Raw genomic sequence first — 22,815 nt, 5'->3', positions numbered from 1 at the left:
TAAAAATTTGTGTTACATTTATAATTACTCAATCATGTTGATAGCCAGTGATTGCAATTATAGCTCCATCCAAAGAAATACTCTGGTACTTAAAAATTTCCTGATCACTGTGAAAAATTAAATCTTTATTCAGGAAATAAATCTAAAAAGATTTTCAACTAAATAAAACAAAATTGAGAGAAATAAAAGATGTCTAAAAGAAACAGAAAAATACAAAACATTCATGGATTGTTGTGTAACTCAATACTGTAAAGATAACAATTGATCTGTGGATCAGTTAATCTATTGATTCAAAACAATTCCATTGAAAATTTCAGCAGTTTAATATCAACGCTAACACTTAAATGTATGTGAAAAGGCTGATTCAAGATTAATAATCTTGAAGAACAACAAAATTGAAGAACAAATGCTACCAGATATCATGACTATATTCTAAATGAATTTTGTGGTAACCAAAAGCATATACTTTTTGCCAAGAGCAGGCAGCAGGGAAATGAAACATAATGGAGTTTCAAAAATAGATCTACATGGCAAAGGTGTCATCAGAGGGAGAAAAGGGGGAAAGGCTCTCTCTCTCTCTCTCTCTCTCTCTCTCTCTCTCTCTTTACCCAGAGTGCTTAACCACTGAGATATACCCCCAACACTTTTTATTTTTTGAGACAGGGTCTTACTAAGTTGCTGAGGGCCTCGCTAAGTTGCTGAGGCTGGCCTCAAACTTGCAATCCTCCTGCTTCAGCCTCCAAAAGGCTCATTTTAAAATAAATACATTTGGAACAACTGGATACATTGCAATATGGAAGAAAAGAAGAATGCCGATTCCTTCCTAACATGACATGTAAAAATCAATAGACCACAATGTGAGATGTTAAATGAATAAATGGACAGCTGACAGATGGGGTCCTTTTCACAGCTCAGTGAACACCAGCAGGAAAGACAGGATGGCCTCCCCGCTCCTCCCAACACATAGCACCAAATCAACCCTGACTTCAAAATCAGTGCTAGGGGGGACCTCACCACTAATGGCCCAGTCCTGCACAAGGAGGAAGTGCTAGGTCTTTTAGAACATAACAGAAGTTACATTTTTGGTGTTTAAAAACCATACCCACATTTGTCATATTCTCTTACATTGTATTGAGCCAGACTTTAATAATGCGGTCTTTCTGTCTCATTGGATAGCCACCCGGAATTTTGCAGCTATTAAAATTAAACAGTTTTCAAAAATTTGGTTGCTGTTTTCACAATTTGGTAGTTTTTGAACTGGATCCTAAAATTCTGCTATTCTAATAATAAGCTTCATTTATAAAGTGTTCTGTGCTGAAAGAGACAGATGCTTTGGAGTGAGGTTTCTGGGTGTGCCTCTCCCCATCCACTTAAATTTCAGTGGGCTACATCTATTATTTTTCTCTACCTTGTGTCACTAATTTGTATTGCCACTCAATATTTAAATATGAATTCTGGTTTTAATCCACTGTATGACCAATGTCTCTTTTCTTTACCTGCTCATGAAGAATTTTGTTATCTTTGACTATTGCCTGTTGAAAAACACATGGAATCCAATCTCAGTTCCATTTGTTACAAGCTGTGTGAGCTGGGGAAATTTTCAGTTTACTCGTCTGTAAAATGAAACAGTGACTCTGTCACAGGCTGTCATTATTCCAAATGAGATAATGGCCACAGAGTACACAGACCACATGCAGTAAACCAGGAGCGGCTAACATTATCTTATCTTGAGCATACATTTTCACCCAACAACTGATTTCCAAATGATTTCCCAAACTTCAAAAGCTTTGCTCAAGTTAGGATTACATAATGATTTGCAAAAATTCCTATATACTCTTCTCCCTGTTTTTCCCCCCAGAAAAACAATCTATCCTGATGGAAATTGCACTGAACTTGGGACCAGTTTTTCTGGAAATAGTAGCTAATTTGGAGGAGGGGGAATTGATTAGTTGGCCACATTTGGAAGCCTAGAACTTTCACCTTCCATAGACTTTTTTTCTATTTTGGGAAGATAAATTTTAATGAAGACAGAAAAGAAAAGAAAACTCAGAAATCTTGGTATGTCACAGGGGAGGGGTGTGTTCCTTCTCTCCAGGATGGCTGCTGTGTAGTAATGGGGGTAGGGAGTTAGGTGGTGGAGAGGCTAGGAGTCAGGAGCACTTGACCCTCTAGATGCCTGCTTAATAATATCCTTCACCATTTCTTTAGCTTTCAACTGGCACTGATTTTATTTTCTACTCTTTTTTTTTTCTTTTCTTCTTTGGCTCTGAGGATCTAGTCCATTGCATTCAAGACAAGTGCTGTACCACTGAGCTATATCCCAGTCCTCTCTACTTCTTGCCAATAGCACAAACCCTCAGGGGAGCTCTCCTTGTCTTTTTTTTTAGTATTTTCAGTTACTTCACAGGGTTTCTTTGTCCATAACACATCCCCTTTGTGTAAAATGCACAAGTGACTTTTTCCTAATGTTTCCAGTGGTATTCCTTGAGACACAGTGCTCTGGGCTTATCCTGGCTACTCTCACAGTATCCCCTGGACCTTGCTGGCTTCCAAATGTTGTTTTTGATCCCTGCGTAGGGACCTGGATGCACTGTCCCTGTAGGAGTGCTTTGATGATAGTAAGTTTCTACCACTACTGTGGCTTCACGTGTGGACTTGGTTGCAAGAGTTTACCTGTCTTTACAAAAAAGCCTATGATATACCTGTTCCCATCCCCTTCCCCTCCTGTAGCCCAACATACCTATACTTTTTAGTGTTGATTTTGTCATCTTTGGAAAGGACCAAGGCTTTCTTTCTTTTATTACTTTAACCTTCATCTTTAATAGTCTATTTTTTAAAAGTTTCTTAGCTCCGTGAATGCTACACAAACAGTGCTGTATTTCACTACAGTGAATACGCCCTTAACCCTCCAGCTCCTCTTCCTCAGTAGCTGGGTAAGTGGCTGGAACGGCTGCTTACAGCTATCAACTACAGTTTAGCTTTACTGAAGGCCCTTTCAGAGTTTTCGTAATTTTTCAATTACTGTCTGTTCAGATTTACTGGTGACTGGAGGTCTTTGTGACAGTATTGCTGGGCTCATTTAGAGGATCATTTTATTCTGGATGAAACAAGCTTTTTTTTTTTTAAATCCTGAACATACTTCTGTTTTCTGTTTTTGGTGCATGAAACAGTTATTCAGAGACTTCTGTGTCTTACACTACATTTTTATTTGGTTGTACTTCTAGGTTTTGCTCCTCTTGTGAGCCCACATCTCTGAAATCAGAAGTTGCCTATAATCAGTGCTTTCCATTTTCCAATAGTATGTAATATTCAAATGATGGGATAATTAATATCTAGAATCTCTTTGGGAGTTAATGAAGCACACAGGATTGCAGAAAGGGAAAATCATGTTCAAAAAGGCATGTGGCTAGAAACAGTTCTGAGAATTTTCCTAAATAGCTCTAGACAAATTCTTTTCCCATATGATATATTTTTGTAGTTACCCAGTTTTTTCACCCAATACATTTTTATCATTTTAGTGTTTTACTTAGCTCTATAAATCAAGTGACAAATACTTGTTGGCTTTGAAGTCTCTCCATAATTCCCTTTTACTGTCTGCTTCTACAATTATGGACATTTCCCTACTGAAATATTTTCTTTTTTTATAGACCCTATTATTACTTTTTATTCTCCCTTTCCTAAGAAAGAAATTCTATTTTCTCATTGAGATCTCTTTTATAAGTCCTTTTCTTTCTATGAATCACTGTTCAAAGAAAATTGAATCTGATTCTCAAGATTAAATCCATTCACTGACTCCCCATCATCCAGCAGAGCCCCTCAAACAGTATGACCTGCGTAGGTACAGATGTGACAAGATATCAATTCTCTCATTCCCTGGCATGTGCTTGCATGTGTGTGCATGCTCGTACACCTTCACCTTACATCTCCATGTTGAGTGAAGCTTAAGATAGCTGGCCCCCTGGGTCAGTTCTTTCTTGTCAGGAGAAGAGTAATTTATGTACCACTAGGTGCCTATAAATGTTGGTGGTATCTGGAGGCCAATCACAGAAGAGGATTGAAATCACTGGTGCCAAATAATCCAAGGTCTCTCAAAGGCTGACTCACCATTCACTTAGTAAACTGAACCTACTCAACTGCTCAGAACTTCCTGAGTGATCCAGAGATTCCCCAGTCTTTCTTCAATATTCCGTGATTTTCCCAAGCTCTTATGTCTTAAGACATATTTTTCTGGTATGTGAAATATGTTTTCTTTGTTCCTTTTCTAGTGAAGTGATAGTTTTCATATATGACCATGTTCCTGTGCTTTGAGTACCATGCTTGACTCCCTAGGACACCATTAGTCTTCACCTATTTTTTTCTATGTATCTGATTCACTCTACACATAGACCACGATCTGTACTTTGCTCTTCAGTAATTATGTACGTATCTGTATCACTTCTTAGAATGTAAGACCTCCTGGGAAAGTGACCAAGTCTTATTCATCTTGATATCCTTGTGGTTTAACACACGGAAGTCTGTGAATAACTGTTTTATGAGTGAATAAATCAATAAATGAATGAAAGATTAGCTATTTAAGCTTTTCTGGAGATCCAAAACTAAATAAGAGTATGTTAGATCTGGATTATAAATACATTCATATCTGGACAGGTCCATGACTTCAAAACAAGAAAAGCTATGAGAAATGCAGCTAAAATCCATTCAATGTCTAATAGAGTTGGCAACCAACCTGGAATATGGAAAGAAAACACAATTCCATCAGGGAATATAGATGAAAGAAGCAAGTGGAATCTCAATACAGGGTCTGTCAAGCTAAATGTGAAGACATCAAAAAGTTCTAAAGAGCTAATAAATATCAAACCAACCAAAGGGAGACTTTTAATGGGAGTGAAGTCTTTTTTGTCTTGTTTTGTTTTAATTAGTTATACATGACAGTAGAATGCATTTATGCATTTTCATATATCATACATAGATGGGAAATAATTTCTCATTTTTCTGAGTGTACATGTTGCAGAATCATATTGATCATGTAGTCACATATATACATACAGTAATAATGTCTGTTTCATTTTACTATCTTTCCTATCCCCAAATCCCCTTCCCTCCCCTCCCATCACTTCCCTCCACCTAAGGTAATGCTATTCTTCCCTAGTGCCCCCTGCCTTATTGTGAATTAGCATCCACATATTAGAGAAAACATTTGGCCTTTGGTTTTGTGGGATTGGCTTATTTTGCTTAGCATGATATTCTCCAACTCCAACCATTTACTGGCAAATGCCATAATTTTTCAAATATAAATGGAATATTACTCTTCTTTAAAGCTGAGTAATATTCCATTGAGTACATATCACATTTTCTTTATCCATTCATCTATTGAGGGACTCCTAGGTTGGTTCCATTGTCTAATTATTGTGAATTGAGCTGTTTGATGTGGCTATATTATTATATAGTATGCTGATTTTAAGTCCTTTGGGTATAAACCAAGGAGTGGGATAGCTGGGTCAAATGGAGGTTCCATAGTCTTTTGTCTACTAAAATTCGATGGCATCTGAGTTCTGCTGTTGCGGACTTCTGTATTAATCACATTTGAATGATATGGAATGAAATCTCTACTTGTTCTAACAACTATGTTTTCAAAAAAGCTCTTTAAGTTTATTAGTGGGAGCATAGAATCCTTTTGAATTTTGTATCCTGTTTCCCAGCTGAAAATTCCTAAACATGTAGAGATTAAGATTTTATAATCATTGGGATAAGCTGTGTCTGCTTGTATGTAAAATATTTGTAATTCTTAACATAATCGGAATGTTAGATCTGAGAGATTCACCCTGCAAAACCAGTTCAAGATTTTAATTGGGTAACTGACTTTTCACACGTGGTTTTAAGTTAAGAGACATGGAATTTTGTTATTAAATTTCTGTGACATTAAAGAAAATTTAAGATTTAATTTATGTATAAGTTCATTTTATTAGATTCATTAAATTTGCTATAGTTTAAAACAATAAATATCCTATTTGTTAGGATTAATATTTGAAGGGCATCAAAATGATAATTACAAAGAGTTCAGTGCAAGTTAAATGTTTAAGTAACTATAGTTAGAGTTGTAAATAAAACAGATCAAAAGATTATTAGAGTATTGAATTCAAATAGATCAAATAGGAATGATGGTTAGTGGAAGATTATTCAGCCTTAAAAAGGAATGTGAATTCTAATGTATACTACAATATGGTGAACCTTGAAGATATGTGGTAAGAAATAAGCTAGACATAAAATGACAGATATTGAGTGATTTTACTTACATGAGGTCCCTAAAATAAGCACATCCATAAAAGTGGAAAGTGGAATAGAATTTATCAGAGGCTGGAGGGGTGAAGAGAAAGAGTTATGTTTAATGAGTACAGAAGTTTTATTTGGGATGATGAAAAAGTTCTGGAAACAGTGGTGATGACTGCACTACATTGTGAGTGTACTAAATGCCACTGAATTGGTCACTTAAATGTTAAAATGCCAGTATTGTGCATGTTTTACCACAGTAAAAAGAAACAAAAATCCTCTCCAAATGCTCATTGAAATTTACCAGATTTATAACAGGAATACTGACATTTCTATGTAGCATTTAGAGCTTAAGAAAAAACAGTTCAAAATTTTGTCACTTTTATTTATTTATTTATTTATCTATATATTTATTCATTTATTTTTGGTGCAGAAAAGCCTCTCTCAGGGCATCAGAAAATGAGCGTCTTAAAGAAACTCTGGTCTCTGCCTGTTTCCCTGCAGCTTTATTATCTGGGTTAGGAGGAACACAGAGTCAGTATGAAGCCCTGGCTTCCACATTAGGACTAGAAACTTTAAATTTAAAAAAAGACATGGATGTAATTTGCTTTTCCAGCAAATGTGCAGATGAGCTCAAAACAGAAAATGATGAAAGTAAGAGACTAAAGGAAAAAGAATCAAAACCTAAGCCCAGGTTGTGCACCTTTGCTCACAGCTGTGGGACGCTTCTTATCAGATTCACAAAGCCTTCCTGCTCAATACAGGGTTTAAAATGAAGCCCCAGATATAATCTGCTCTTAATTCACTCCTCTTTTGAGAGGCAGCGGCTCAAGAAAGACCAGATCACCCCTTTGACCCTTCAGAGCAATTGATATAAAACAGGTTCCTGAAGGCAAAGCCTTTTTTTTTTTTTTTTTCTGGAAGCTTCTTCCAAGAAGTGATTTCCTACGGGCAAGGTGTTCCTTCTGCCAGGAATGCTCTTCTCACTCATTGCCTCATAGGCTCCTTTTTGTTTAAATATCATTTCCTCCAAGAGACCTTCCCAGGCATATCTGGAACACTCCTGTGTTTGCTAAATGTCTGAAATGCTAAATGTCCCCTTGAGGGACAGTACTCCTATAGGTTTATACTCAGGGGTCTCCCCCTCTGGGATCCCTTCCCTTACAGATTCTCTTGGGTTCTCCTCAGTGCCCCATACCTCAAAGGCATTTAACATCTGATTCTCAAGTTTTGTGACCAACTATCTTCCAAGCAATAACTCAGAGACTCAGGGTACTTGGACACTGTGGCACCTCCATTTTAAACATGGCTTCCAGAGCTTCCCTGTTAGTCTGTGTTCTATAGGTAGGAAGGGGAAGAGTATGACTTGAAAGTGGAAATTATTTATGGGCCAGGCCTGGAATCTACATTCTAAAATCCAATCTCATGGGGTACCTGATTGCCTGGAAGCTGGTATTTACTGGTATGGCTGTGTGCCAGGGAGAAGAGGAACCAAACAGGTTCAGTGAATAGCTAGCCAGTCTCTCACACAAGCTTGTAGATGGCCGTTACAAATTCCTGACAGTGATATTCAGTGAATAAGAATTGGGAAACATTAGACATTTGCGGTTGATTGAACTGTGGCAAAAAAAGATGTCCTTGAATTACACCATTAACTCTTATCTAGACTTTCAGTTCTTACAATGAGAGAGAGAGAGAGAGAGAGAGAGAGAGAGAGGGAGAGAGAGAGAGAGAGAGAGAGAGAGAGAGAGAGAGAGAGAGAGAGAGATTTGTTTCTATGAGGAAAAGATGGGCAAAATAGAAAAGCTAGTTAGGTATAAATCAGAAATTATTCATAATTAATTAACTTTGTATTTCATGCAAATTTCCATGTTGGTATCCAAGTCTGGGGAATACTACCTTATACCTCATGTAAGTTCCAGTTTCAAATATTGCTCCCAGAAAGAACACTAAATTATTATTTTTTCATGGTCAGTAAAGTAGTTGATATAAAGAACATGAGATGAGTGTTCCATACATGCTTTTTATTACTAGCTACTTGTAAAACATTTCTGCAAAGGAATTATAAAATGAGCACTTCATGACACCTTAAATATTTGGTCCAAGACTATAGATTTGGAGACTATTATGTGCCATTTTGTTATCTAAAAGGAGCAAGCATGTCTTTTATTGTCTGGTCTTTATAAAATCTTCTATTTTATTACCTGATCCTTCTTAAATATTTTGGTATAAATAGTGTGAGTATAAACTACATACTAGAAATGGCTAGTTTACCTTTTAATGATAAATCACCACTTTATAGTTGGAAAAAATGCTTCAAAATTTGTTAGCTATATCTGCATCAGAAATATGTTTAGCTTGAATAAGGATTTAGAAATAGTTTTTAATTGGTAAAATATGTGTCCTAGAAGAGGTGGATTTTGCCCGACAAAACTCAAGAGATGTGGCTGCCTGGAAACCCAGAAGAGAATATTTTCAAGGAGGTAGCAGTCAACATGGCCAAAGTCATGAATTATAATGAACCTTGATAAGATCTAAGAGAATCTGACAATGAGAAGGTCGTTGCTGGCCTCTGAGACACGGGGGTTTTCAGTGAAAATCAGGACAGGAGGACTGAGAGCAGCAGCTGAGAGTGAGAAAGTGAACACGGTCAATGTGGACTAGTTTTTAGAAAAGTCTAGAAGTGAAGGAAAGAAACATGAGAGACAGGGAAGTTAAATGCACACCAGGTGGGGAGTCAGAGGTCATTTCTTTTTCTTTTTTTCTGTTTTATGTGATTTGGTTTAAAAGCTGAGGGAAAAGAGGGTAAGAAAGAAACTGGGTGGCTGGGGGGAGGGCAGAGAGAAAGAGCAAGGTGCCTGGGTATGTTGGAGGGATGGATGTAAACCCCACAAAGGCCACAGGATAGAAGGAAGCCTCTTATTTTATGTCAGGAAGAAGATCATCGTGGATGAAGACAGTTGTAGAGGGAGAGAGCCTGGGAACTGAATCTGTGCTACTGGCTGCTATTTTCAAGGAGTCTTTATGTTAAAGGGTGGAAGAGAAGAAGGACCAGGAGTTATATCATCTCTTGGAGCATCCCTAAGTCAAGGGTAAGGGACTGTAATGTCTCTAAAAGGTGATCAGGGTTCTCTCAGGCACTGAGAGCTCATGCAATTTATCTTTAAGGGATCTGGAGAAGGCACAGACAGGGAACGGTACACTGGTACAGAGGAAGATGTACTGGTATAGCCAGTTCACATGGGGCACTGGAGTAGCATCAGTGCCAGTGCTAATCTCAGCACCACTAAGCAGCTTAGGACAGACATAGAGAGTCAGAGGCTCAATATACTCATGGTAGGACTGGCAGAGTCAGAGTAGCGGGAGGATTGAGAAGGGTGGGAGGAGAGTTGGGATTAGGATGCTGAATGTAGATTTAAAATAGAAACACAGGGTTTCAGTCAGAACCCCAATTGCCTGCTCTTCCCTGGGGCTCCTAAATCTTACCACTAGTAACCAGGGTAAAACTGTTGCATAGGACTTTCATAAAATCCTACAGAACTTTTTTTTTTTTAATCTCCCTTTGCATTTGTGTGTGCCACAAGGGTGTAAATTCTTTCTTTTCTTTTTCTTTCTTTCTTTTTTTTTTTTAAGTTTGTACTCTGCTTTCTCCTTATCACTTCTGGATCCCAGATCTCTTCATTCTATACCATCTGGATGGCAGGTTTTTCCTTCTTCCTTCTCAAGGACTCACTGCACAGCTTGGAGCTGTTGGCAATGGTGACAGCCTGCCAGCTCCTCCCAGTCTGAAGTAGGGAAGCAGGAGTGGGGTAGGCCCTTGTGGAGAGGGCTTGTCTCAGGGGTGAGCCTGATACTTCCCATGTTTTCCAGAGACATCTGGCTGTTCTGAAGTGGCTCCTGATGTTGACTATAAGTCAGTAAAGAATTAAAGGTGACACTCCTGATTACACCCTGACATAACCCCCACCTGTGGACATCACCCAACATATTCCAGTGTTAGAGCTGCAGAATGCCCTTGGGATCCCCCAAGAGTCAGCGTGATGTGATAACAATCACAGAGCCAGATATTCAAAAGGTTAGGGTCACCTTTATTTAAATAATGTCTAACAGCTGGTTTCAAGTGGAAACAGAAAATTAGAACCCCTTTTGGGTGTGGCTTTGTTTGATTGCTGGGCCAATTTTCTGCCAAAACAGGCCATTCTTAGGAACTGTGATGGTTTGGATCTTAAGTCTTCCCCCAAGGTCAATATACTAAAGGACTGGGTTCAAAGCTCAGGGGCTACTGGAAGGTGATGGAAATGGGTGGGGTCTAGTGGAAAGAAGTTAGGCCATTGGGGGGTGTGTCCTTGAAGGTGATAGGGGACCCCTGCCCCTTCCTGTTTCTCCTTTGCCTTTGGCTACTATGAGGAGAGCAGCCTCCTCTACCACTTGCTCCTGCCACAATTTACTATACTGCCACATGTCCAAAACGATGGCAACAAGCAACTACAGGGAGAAACCTCTGAGACCGTGAGGCAAAATAACCTTTTTTGTTTTGTAAGTTGGTTGCCTTATGTGTTTTGATGTAGTGATGGAAAGCTAACATAGTGGCCAATGAAAATTTCCAGAGAATATAAGTACACTTATTGTGAATTAATCATACTTTTTTCTATAGTACAGGGATGTGGAGATTAAATTTTCATAAGGAGTGAAGAAGTCACATATGAGATGGTAAAACACATGAAACATTTGCCTTGCTATGTAGTATGTGTCACAAATCCACACTGATTTCACATTGCATATACTATTTCACATTGCATATACTAAAACTTTCCAGGGCAGGTAAAACATGATCCCTTCTTTCTATGAGTGAGGGAAGCAATAGGAAAAAGTAAATTGAGCACAGATTCAGAGATATGTTCAGAGTCCACTGATGCACTGAGGGAAGTCTGTGTATGGGAAGAGAGTGCTTATGAGGAGAATGATAAAGAACATATAAGAACTGTCAATCCCCTGAAGGGAGATGTTGTTGTCTGAATATTTGTGTTTCCCCCAAATTTATATGTTGAAAACAAATTCCCACGGTGATAGGGTGGGGATGTAGGGTCTTGGGAGGTGACTAGGTCACAGGGTAAATCCTCATAAACAGAATTTGTGCCCTTATAAAGAGGCCCCAGAGAGCTGTTTTACCTTTTCTACCCTGTGAGAATACAGTGAAAAGACATCCTGTGTTACCCAGGAAGTGGACCCCCACCAGTCTCTAAATCTACCAGTTCTTTGGTCTGGAACTTTCCAGCCCAGTTTAAAAGCAATCCAATCTATGCTGCTTTGTTCTAGAAGCCCATAGAACTAAGACAACTGTTAAGATGTCTTGTTTGGTGACTGGATGCCGGAGGTAAGGAAAGATTCAAGGACTATATCCAGGTTTCTAGTTTGTGTGGAAAGTAGTTGCTTATATAAGTGGAGATAGAGATTAGAAAAGGGAAAAATTTCTCTCCAATCTCTCTCAGGAAACACGAATCATCCCTATGAGTCCATTTGTTCATACCTTGATTCATTCAGTGCCCACTCACTGAATACTGTATAGAGTGCTCTTAAATGTCAGGAAATGAACTTGGCCCTGGTGAATATCATGACCTTAAAAAAATTACTGTTGTGTTAAATGTTTCCAAGGAAAATGCACAATGTGCAATGGAAGCATATATCACAGTTGCCTTCATGAAGTATTTGAGGTGGGAGCAAAGCATCCACACTTGGGAAGAGAAAGTTAAGCTGGGATTAAAGGATGCATATAAGACAGCGGGTCAATAAAGGAAGAGACCCCTACCTTAAATACCTGGGTGTGATAGAGCTTGACAGATCCAGGAAAACAGATGTGACCAGAGATGAGTAAGTTAGGAATGTAGAATAACAGTTGGAGATAGTCCCAAGGCAGGCTGATTTATGGAAGTCCTGGCTTACTAAAATAAGTGACAGCCTAGGCTCTGCTTCACTGTGAGTTTAGTGCTGGTTTGGAACTGGTTTTAGTGAAAGGGTTTCTCTTGTTTTGTGAGGAGTTCTGCTTGGTTCATTGTTTTAGATAATTGGGTGCTTATGATATTCTTGGGAGAGACTGTATGGAATGACCGGAATCCTGTGATGAAACCACAGTATTGGATTCTATTCTGTGTTGCCTGACCCTCCCATGTGTGGGCCACCTGCCATCACCATCTGCAGGTCCCCACTCTTTGACAGTATCTCTGTTCCCTTGGTTCTAGTTGGCAAATGAGTTCACTCCCAGATGCCTGCCTCATTCTCAGTGCCTTCTACCTTTCAAGTCTCTGCTTCTCAGCAATGTCTTGTTCCAGAGTCTACTAAAGCAAGCCCTTGTTCTCATGCGGTACTGTGAAGGTTTCATCTGCCTCTGTATATCCTGACCTTCAAATCACTGAACATCTATAAAATTGTGTTAAAGAAATGCAGGAAATCCACTCTTCTCACATCAATATTTGTAAAGGCACTGAATATCTCACTAAGTCCTAAACATCTCACTAAATTCTTAATATAGGGTGAAGTCATCTCATGAAACTTGAGAATATTGAATTTCTAAAATCCATTTTGAAAAAAAAATGAGTTGCTGAGCTCAGAGAATCTATCAAGCAATATGAATTCAACAGGCATTTCTTTACTGCATCCTGTGTGCAAATAATTTGTTTTTTGTAAGCTCTGGGGTTACAGCAGGAACAAAAACAAAGATCCTGCCCTCATAGGTCTTCTATTCTAGTGAGGATCTTAGCTAGTAATTGTGTAGCTGTTTGGCAGAGCCATTGCAGTGAAACACAGGGATGCTTCTGGCTCTCAATCTGAGCTCTGGTGAGGCATAAAGGGAAATCAGACTTTAGGATCATTATGTGTGATCAAGCCGACAGTTGCTGAAAGAGAAATTTATACTCCCTGTGAACCGGTAGATTCTTAAAATCATTGTGAGTGAACACTGTGACTCCTTTGAGATGCCGACTATGACTTTAGGGTCACCTATACTAAGCCTCATGCATTTCTACATCTTTTTTTTTCCTTCTCTCACATTTTTCTGTCCTCCCCTCCTCAAATGTTCATAGGTTGCAAGTGACACAAAAACAATGAAACAGTTTTCCATTCTGAGGACCATCTAGGTCTACATTGTGTCCTTCCCCAAGTGCCTAATGTTAATCTCACCTTACTTCTCTGAGTCTTTTCTGTACCTTAACAATCAAGGAAGGGACACTCGGAAATTAACATTCAAGCTACTCAGTTTCTTTGCACTTAGCTTCTCTCGTAAATTTTTAGGAGGAAATTTGTAGGGTTTAAAAAAATCTCCCAACTCTCATTACTATGGTAGCATCATTTTGTCCAACATTAGTTAGCAGGATGCCCCGAGGATATAGAGATATGGGATGCTTTTCCAATAGCCATGCTTCTTTCCAAAGAGAAGTTTCTTAAAGCTATACTAGCAAGGGTCAAATGGTTCCATAAAGAGCTATTTTGAGCTTATGGAAACCAGATCTCAGCGATTTATTTCCTTTTCAAAAACTATTAGGGTTTTCAATATGCTTTTCTTTCCCACCATTCAACATACACAGCCCAGATGAGATGTTGTGAGCCCAAATAAATGTCCCAGGTACAATTTGTGACCTAATATGAAAAGTGGTAGTAGAATAGATCTTCTGAAAACGGCTGGCAGTATTTACACAAGTTGAACACTGCTTTTCAGCATATTCTGCCTCCACACTTCTCTGAATTAAAGTGAGTAATAGGCTGGCAACTTCATTTTTAGTAGCAGGTGATTCACAAACAAGACATCGACAGGTTTTTATGATTACAGATTCCACAGATCCTAGTTTCACAAGAGTGTTCATAGAGATTTATGGTACATAGAAAAACAAATAAAAAACAGGCGAGATATAAATTGGCTTTTGCATTAGAACAAATGATGGACAGCCCTGACCACCACCTAGATAGCGTACTCTGCTTTTTGCCAGCTTTTATTTCATTGTCTTTGACCTGTTGTCATAATCTTCATAAGAAATAGTAAAGAAACCAAGAGGGAACAAAGAAGATGGGTGACTGGAGATGAATGTTTCCTCCAGCATTTATCACCCTTTGTAAGAAATGCCCTCCTGAAATGCTAGTTCCATAGAAGCACTCGAGCAGTACAGAGAAGTGGGGGCTGCAATTTATTTTTTAAGGCTGGTGGACAGTTCTCAGTCCAAGAACAAGGCTTGACTTCGCATTCTGAATAATGCAGACATTTTCATTAGTTTGAATAAAAGAATGATAAATGATATATTGGCTGCCAAAACACAATGATATTACATTATATTTGCAGCTACCTTTTAGGATAAGCTTTCCAGAAGTACACTTAGACAACTTAGATAGCTATCAGTATTGTTTCTTCATTTCACATCGATGTTTTAGGAATTACATTTCAAAGGACACATCTTCCTGACTGTGAGTTGGTAATGTCATATCCAAAGGGCAGTTCATTGTTGCACCTGAAAGCTAAGTGTTGGCACAAATTGTACTAGACTATGAGATCATTGCAGTTTGGCCACCGACTTTACTTTTTACTCATATCTGCCTTTGGAAGACCCAGAGACAATTTAATTACAGTTGCACTTTTGATTCCTACTTCTTTCAATAAAAATGTAAAATTGCCCTGCTTGAGAACTATCAGACTAAAAGGTTCGTGATTACTTTTCACTGTCATCTGTCTTCCAGACGATTATCATGTTAAGTTGGTCATATTGACTTTGTTTTGAGCATGGAAAACTTTTTCTGATTCTCAGTATTATTAGAATTGATGGCAACACAACTACTCTCTCCTGATGTCTCCAGGTAACTTAATATATGATCCTAATAACAAACACAAGAATTAAACCATTAATAGAATAGGCTGTTAGCAGCTGCTTCAATCCCACTTTCATGGGCATTAAAATAGCTGATTCAGAGATTTCTATAGAGAAATTTTAAGTTAATTAAAGTCATCAAAGTCAATGGAATTACAATATCATCTGCCAGTAGCAATACAATCCGTGTACGCTGACATTATTACTCTAAAAGAAGGTTGTAGAAGGTCAAAAAGTATTTACCCAGCTTTTCATTTTTGCATGTCATTTTGTATTCCCCACTTTTACTAAAAATCTCAAGTGGCAAGGAAAGGTCTTTTGTGTATTTATTCTATTCGATCAAAGGAGACTAATGATTACTCTGCTTTTTCTCCCATAATAAGGTAAGACTGAGTCCTGGTATCTTTTGAAAGCCTCCGACTAGTTCAGTGAGGAGAAGAAGAAATTTGACTATTCTGTGTGTGTGTGTGTGTGTGTGTGTGTGTATGTGTGTGAGTGGGGGGGTTGGGGTATACCTATGTAAAAGTATTTCATAAGAGATTCAGTTTGAATTTATCAATGTATCATTTTTTTGAAGTATTTATTCCACTAACTTCCTTAAAGTTCCAATTTCAGTTAAAATTGTCCATGCTCAACTAATTATTTCTAGCTGTGTGATCCGTCCTGGCTGTGGGTTGAAGCATGCTGTTGACTTTCTGGACATGAACTTTGTGAGACTGTGGAACCACTAATGGAAATCCAGAAACCATGATTTTTAAAGTTGGCCTCGAAGTAAAAAGTGTTGTCATTATAACTGTGCATCTGAAATGTCAGAACTTTTAGATTCATCTAGCATTAAAAAAAATTCACCTTGTAAGTATAAAATATATGATGCAATGTTTGCATATTTCTTACTTGACATATGTAGTCTCAAGGTCTAGTATTTCATACTTTTGGTCCAATAAAATGAGAAGGCATCCACTGTCACTGGATTACAGTTCACATAACATGCACTGCATCTATTAGATGGGGAGTCATCAGACTCCTTTGAAGTTGTGTTCTAGAAAGAAGTTATAATGGCGAGCTACTTATTCTCATCTTGTGAAAGCATTCATTTTATAATTCAGACAATAATTGCAATGGTAAATTCAAATCTCTAGTTTGGTTAGATATGATTTATCTAAAATAATTTATTTTTAAAAATAAATTAAAAATATTATTTGAGCCTGTTAAGTGAGTTGTGGGAAAATAACTTACACATTAGCAGGTGCTCAGTAAATGGTATTTGTTCACTTGTGTTGTTAAATCTCTACAACAAAACTTTGGGTCTCGATATTTCTTTTTATGGGGGTGTGTGTTCTGTTAAAACGTGACTTAGCTTCTAAGCATCCTATTAATTTTATTTAGTATTTCTCTATCTCTTTTACATTCCATCTTGAAGGTTGTAATTTTTAGTTTTGCCATAGTATTTTATATAGTTTATGTACATATAGATCTTGCTACAATGGATTGATAATATTATTATTAGTTACATTGAAAATTCTGCCTCTAGTATACTCACAATTGGTGGTGGGCAAACCTCCCTGATTATCTACTCAGCATATTGTCTGGGTGTCTGTTGGAAAGTTACTAAGAACTGATATGACAGAAATCTCTAGGCTTCCCCACACTTCTATATAACTCAGACTCAGAATTTCAGTATTTAGTGCCACCTTATTTTTGAACAGTTTGGTTTGTCAATCTTTGACTATAACTTTGCCATGCTGAGTCAAATCACTTTAGATTCTAAATATTAGAGATTTCATATCCCTGTACTGATTAGTTTTGGAAGCTGTATCTCATCCAAAATGAACCCACGGGGAGATATAACAGTACTTACAGGTGTCTTCTTCTTCCATGGAAATGCTGATCACATAACAGGCATACACAAAGCCAACCAACTGCAAAGGAAACAAAATAAGCACCTTACAAATTTATGCCAAATGTGCATGGATAGCCTATATAATTCAAGATATAGAAACGAAGTATATTTATTAGTAATGTCTGTGACTTTGTAACAAAAAAAGTCTTATTTTAAAAGAATAGTTGTAATTTAAAAGTCTTTTCATTTTTATGTCACCTTAATAGCTTTTTTAAAAGTACATAGGAATGGGGAAAAAAAATCTCTCAATTTCTAGATATTTCACTTAGACTTTGATTTTGGATTTACAAATCAGCTGGTTATTCATAGTATATATTTTTAGGTTCTTACTATTCATAGAGCAATTTGTACTACACTCATTATTACTGCAACTATTTTAATGTTTAATAGCCACAAAAGGAATCAAGGCATCCTGCTTGTAAATTAAGTAGCAATCATCTATTTAATTATTTAAAATGCTCTGAGAATGTAAATTCTATCTAGCTACTAAATTGTTTTGTTAATTATATCATAGGAAAATGCATTAACTTTCTGGTGATTAGTTAGTGGTAAAATGAAATAGAAGAGGTAATTCATACTTTGGATACTAGTGGTTCAAAGAATATTTATTCTTTGAAGTGTAGAGTGCACCTTTTATAGACTTTTCATATTGTTTCCTGTCCTTATTATACTGAGAAGACATTTTTATTCCACAGAGTCAGAGACACCACAATTCCTGGAGGATAAAATTGTCCATGAATCTAGTCGGGTCTAAAATTAATCTAAGTTGTATGAGAAGTATGAAAATTAGCTACCTCAATAGGTGCTGTAATTTATCTTTTTGCCTTTCTTTCCATTTTCAAAGTCTGCTTCCTCTCCCAGCCTTATTAGAAAATAACATTAGAAAAAGAAACTCCTCTAATAGCCTTGGTACAAAAGACTGAAGTTCCCATGGCAGAGAACAGTATATCTCAAGTTTCCAAATGCTAGTGTGGATTAAGACATGGAGCTTAGTCTACCCAAAGGACATAAAAATCAGCATACTATAATGACACAGCCATATCAATGTTTATAGCAGCTCAGCTCACAATAGCCAGGCTCTGGAAACAACCTAGGTGTCCTTCAACAGATGAATGGATTAAAAAATGTGGTATATATAACACAATAGAATACTACTCAGCTATAAAGAAGAATGCGATTATGGCGTTTGACGGTAAATGATTGGAACTGGAGAATATCACGCTAAGTGAAATAAACCAATCCCTCAAAACCAAAGGCCAAATGTTCTCTCTGATTTGTGGATGCTAACCCCAAACAAGGGAAGTTAAGGAGGGGAATAATATAAATCCATTGTATTAGACAAAGGGAAATGAAGGGAAGGGAAGGGACGGGAGGGGAATAGGGAAGACAGTAGAATTGATCCATCATAACTTTCCTAGCCTTCTATTTGTAACAGCCAGGGTAATGCCACATCACGTACAACCAAAAGAGTGGGATCCTAAATAGAATAAGTCATACTCTCTCTTTATAAAATCTGCCAAAATACATTCTATTGTCATGTATAACTAAAAAGAACAAATTAAAAAAAAAAAAGACTTGGAGTTTATAAATCCATCTGCAGGCTGCAGGGAAGAAGGTCAAGAAGACCTGAAAGGCTGTGAGGTTAGAGTGAGCTGCCTGTGTGCTGACAGGTCCTCCCATGCCATGGACACCTTCCCCCTCATCTCAAGCCCAGTGAAGGGCTGCTTCAGAGAAGTACTTGGGGAGCTTCGCACCCAAATTGCACGTGGAAGAGTCAAAACACAAAGGGCTATGGTTTGTGGGGTTTCTGGTCGAGAGTGTGATGAGACAATAAGGGTGGGCTTTGCAGCTCAGGATGTCACCGGTGCTCACAAGAATAGGAACCAAAGCCTCTGAACACAATTTCCCTTGCTGTTCTCCATTTTTATACCACCTAAGAGGATGATGTCCTTCCAAAACCTGGTGACCTCAGAGGAATGATGGTACTTTGGGTTCAGAAGGTGGATGGCGGCATTAAATAGCCTTACAAAGGGGCTGATCATTCACAGAAACAGATGAGGATCCTAAAAGAGGTTTGGGGTGGAATTCTGAAGAACCCACAAAAGCATCCCTCAAGAGGCCAAGAGGAAGTCTCAGCTTGTGGGAATGGTCACACCTGGAGTGTATCTCCTGCCAGCTTGTAACTGAATCAGTCAGGTTAAGACTTGATTCTTACCTCTTCTCCCACTATTCTTCCTTTCATTTTATCCCTGGAATTCTCTAAAAGAACAGCTAGTGATGGGTGGAATGAGAAGAGGAAAAAACAGGTATGTGTCTGTTTCTCACTGCAGACCTGTAAGCTAAAATCAGGCTCAAGTTGTGGGGCAGAGTTTTCAGCGGGTGAGAGTTTATATTGACCCAGATTGGACAGTTTGTTACCTGAAAAGGACCAAAAGACATTTAAATTCTGTTTGAAATATCCAAAGGGTGAGATAGAACTTGGCCGTAGAATGTATTTGTGACAGTGAATCAAGTTGCCTGTATTCTACTAAGTCCAGCTCATTCAGCAACCTGGTTGCATACAAAAGAAAAAAACCCAGCCAATCATCAATCACAAATAACTTTCTAATGAATTTCTTTCCAATCTTCTTTCACATCATTGCTATATGTCACAGTTACACTCTTATGACCCAATATTCTTCATAAGCCTAATAACTTATTAACTACATAAATCTGGATTATTTCAACATACTGTAATATATTTGAGCAATATTCTATTAACTTAAAGTTCATTTTCAAATTATAAATAACATCATGCCAAATATTAATGGTTTTTCTATAAGTTTCATTACTTGATTCACAGAGGTATAATTATCATAGTAAAGTGCCATTGATACTTCTATGACTTGTTTTTAACACATTATTAAATTGGTTTCAAAAAGTTTGTATCAGTCGTCTCTGGTAAGAACATTTAAAATCTTCTCTTGTAGCTCTTTAGAAGCAGTCAATATAATAAATATGTGCAATTATCATGTGTCAGTTAAAAACAACAAAAATAAGTTTTTATTATTTCTTATCCTACAACAGCAGTAACCAACAATACTTGCTTTGCCATACCCTTAATATCACAGCATATTTTCATTTTAAAAATGTCAATAAAACAAACAAAATGGCATATCTTCATGTATTTATTTTGCAGTAGTTTTACTTAACATTTTCATATTCTGTTAGTTGTTTCTTATGAATTGTCTACAACAGTTTGCTTTGCCCATTTATTAGTTTTATGTGGCTTTCATTAATTTGTATGTGGTCTTATGGAGTAAAGCTATATTTATTGTGATTTTTTTCCCTTTATGTCAGCAAGTGTTATGGTGTCTTAAAAACATTGTGATATTTTCTTACTAAATTGTATATTGGAAGGCATCTGCCATGAAACAATTTTGTTGTTTTTGGTGGACTTTCCCTTAGGTGTGTGTGTGATTCATTCATATTATGATTGAAACATTTCTGAACTAGTTTTTTGTACACAGATATAAATTTAGATGCTGAGTGCTAATTTCATCTTGGAAGTTGCTTATTGGAGAGTAAGCACACAGTTGCAGGATAGCTTTTATATTCGAAGTTTTTTCACATTAAACAAAGGTAAGTTAAAAACACAATTTAAAAATCATTAGTTATTATTTTTCAGCAAGATAGGGGAGGGGTAAGCAAAGATATATCAAAATATATTGGCTGGGTGATGAAGACTTTTCTAGTGTAAAGTCAAGGCCTTCATGAAAGCTCAATACTAACATAAACATTATTTTTCTACTGTTTTAATAAACTGTGCCTTTTTTAAAGGAATAAAACCCCTTTTATCTATACTTTAATGTTGATTTAACAGTGAATCATTATCATTTTTAATGATGTCGTTTGAGATGAGATCTCTAAAGTATATATTAGCATATTGTTCATTTCTTTGGCAGGGAACACGTACTTTGGTATTTTCTAATATTGGCTCATTCAGTTTGGCATGCCTGGATCTATCAGCATTTATTGGTAAGACTGTCAGCATTTACTGGTTAGTCTATTGGCATTTACTGGAAAAAAGGCTGGAGGATTGATGAGAGGGCCCCTTGAGAGCAAAGTTAGTCATGTTGAAACACTATGCTCACATATTGTTATGCAGAGATAATGTGGTCGAGTTGAGCCTGGAAACTCAACACAGGACCGAAAATGAAATCCCACTCTAATGGTGAGATCTTGACCTGAAACGAAGTCTGCATCACCCACCGCTAGCTAGTTTACCTTCCTGCTGTTGTAACAGGCTCAGAAAATATTAACTACTAATAGCTGACTCATAAATTGCTTTGTTACATGTTTATATACTTAAAGCTACAGATCTAAGTACCTGCTAAGGAATCTGTATAATATAAAATAAATATTATTTTTGCAGGAAACTTTTATATGATTCAAATATAAAATGTCTTCCATGTTACACAGAAAGATTGACAAATGACTAACATTAAAAAAAAAAGATAGATGCCAGTTTTGTAGTCCTTATTTCATTATTCAAATAAAGGCAGTTGAAATTCAAGGAAAGGTTTGGCAATAGGATGAGACACTGAGCAAGTCAGAAGGTATGTAAAAGATGATCGTAGGTGAATATTTATGAAGGCAAAGGAGAGCAAGTTCTTTGGATAATTTGTTTTCCTAGAAATATCTGTTTACTGAAGTTCATGCAAGTTGTATTTCTTCCTTATAAGTTCAGATCATGAATTTATGCTAAAAATATTGGATTAAATGTTTTCAGAAAAGATCCATTGTCCGTGTGCTGAAGAGAACTGGTCAATGTCTTTATTTTTCCTTTTCCAAATCGCAACTCTTTTGATGGGTAGAAAGTTAAGGTCAGATATTAAATCCCAGTGACAGCACATTATCCCTCCCTATCCAGTAAATATTTTCTTACTCATGAAATGTGGGAATGCATAGTTTTAAAACAATAGAACAATATATATATATAGCAATGGAATATTTGCCAGATCCCATTGTTCACTAATGGATCTTCTGTTGTCTTGATGGATGACATAAAAAAGAATTCTGGCTAGGTAATTGAAATACACAGTGCCATTAGCTGGAAAATAAAATAAAATGAATACATATCTAGAAATATTAGATCATTCTCCAGGCCCTCAAACAGAATTTGCCAGGCATAATATCAGTAATATTACAAATGAATTAATTAAAAATTTTTCTTTTCCTTTTACTTTATTGATGGATGTGTTCATAAAATATTTATTCTAAAATTACTTCTGCTATTGTGATTAACCAAACTACTGTTTAATTAGTAATGTTATTCTCATGAGAACTTGTCTAGACATCCTGTTAATCATCAAATTGTGGATAGCTGACTTGCGTATTTCTTGGTTTCCCAGAACGTGAATTGAAATAGTTCCTGTGGCTTTCTGCTTGTCCATAAGAAATGAACAAAATGCTTCCTTGCCAATAGCAAGCAAATGCAAAGAACTTAATATCAGCATAATATTTCTAATTATTTCTGTTTTCCATAAAGCTTTGAGAGTCATTCCTTTTAAGGATATCTTTCTCCCCCTCTTCCACTAAAATAATCTATTTCTATTTGGTATTTTAAATTGTCATCTTCTTTGTGTTATATATTTTGACAGAATAAATTCCCTCTTCTTTGACATGCTTAATGAATGCATATGTTTCTGCAAATAGGATTGGTACTTGGGATTTTTTTGTTTTGACTTGCAGGTCTTATATAAGGGTTGGGTCTCATGCAGACACGAGGTTGACAACTATTGGCTGTGTGTCTTCCTAGTTGTG

General features: G+C 37.0%; 1 protein-coding gene across 1 annotated transcript in view; it reads right to left on the bottom strand.

The window, feature by feature from the left end:
* Positions 1-22,815, bottom strand: part of Nkain3 (sodium/potassium transporting ATPase interacting 3) — a 303,572-nt gene that overhangs the window by 7,629 nt on the left and 273,128 nt on the right. Inside the window, exon 5 of the mRNA XM_071602171.1 lies at positions 16,969-17,029. Within this exon, the coding sequence (XP_071458272.1) occupies positions 16,969-17,029 (61 nt within the window). The remainder of the gene's footprint in view (positions 1-16,968; positions 17,030-22,815) is intronic.

The sequence above is a fragment of the Marmota flaviventris genome, chromosome 15, assembly GCF_047511675.1.
Source record: "Marmota flaviventris isolate mMarFla1 chromosome 15, mMarFla1.hap1, whole genome shotgun sequence".
NCBI lineage: Eukaryota > Metazoa > Chordata > Mammalia > Rodentia > Sciuridae > Marmota > Marmota flaviventris.
The sequence above is the reverse complement of the archived record's forward strand: the minus strand, read 5'-3'. Positions and strand labels throughout refer to the sequence as shown.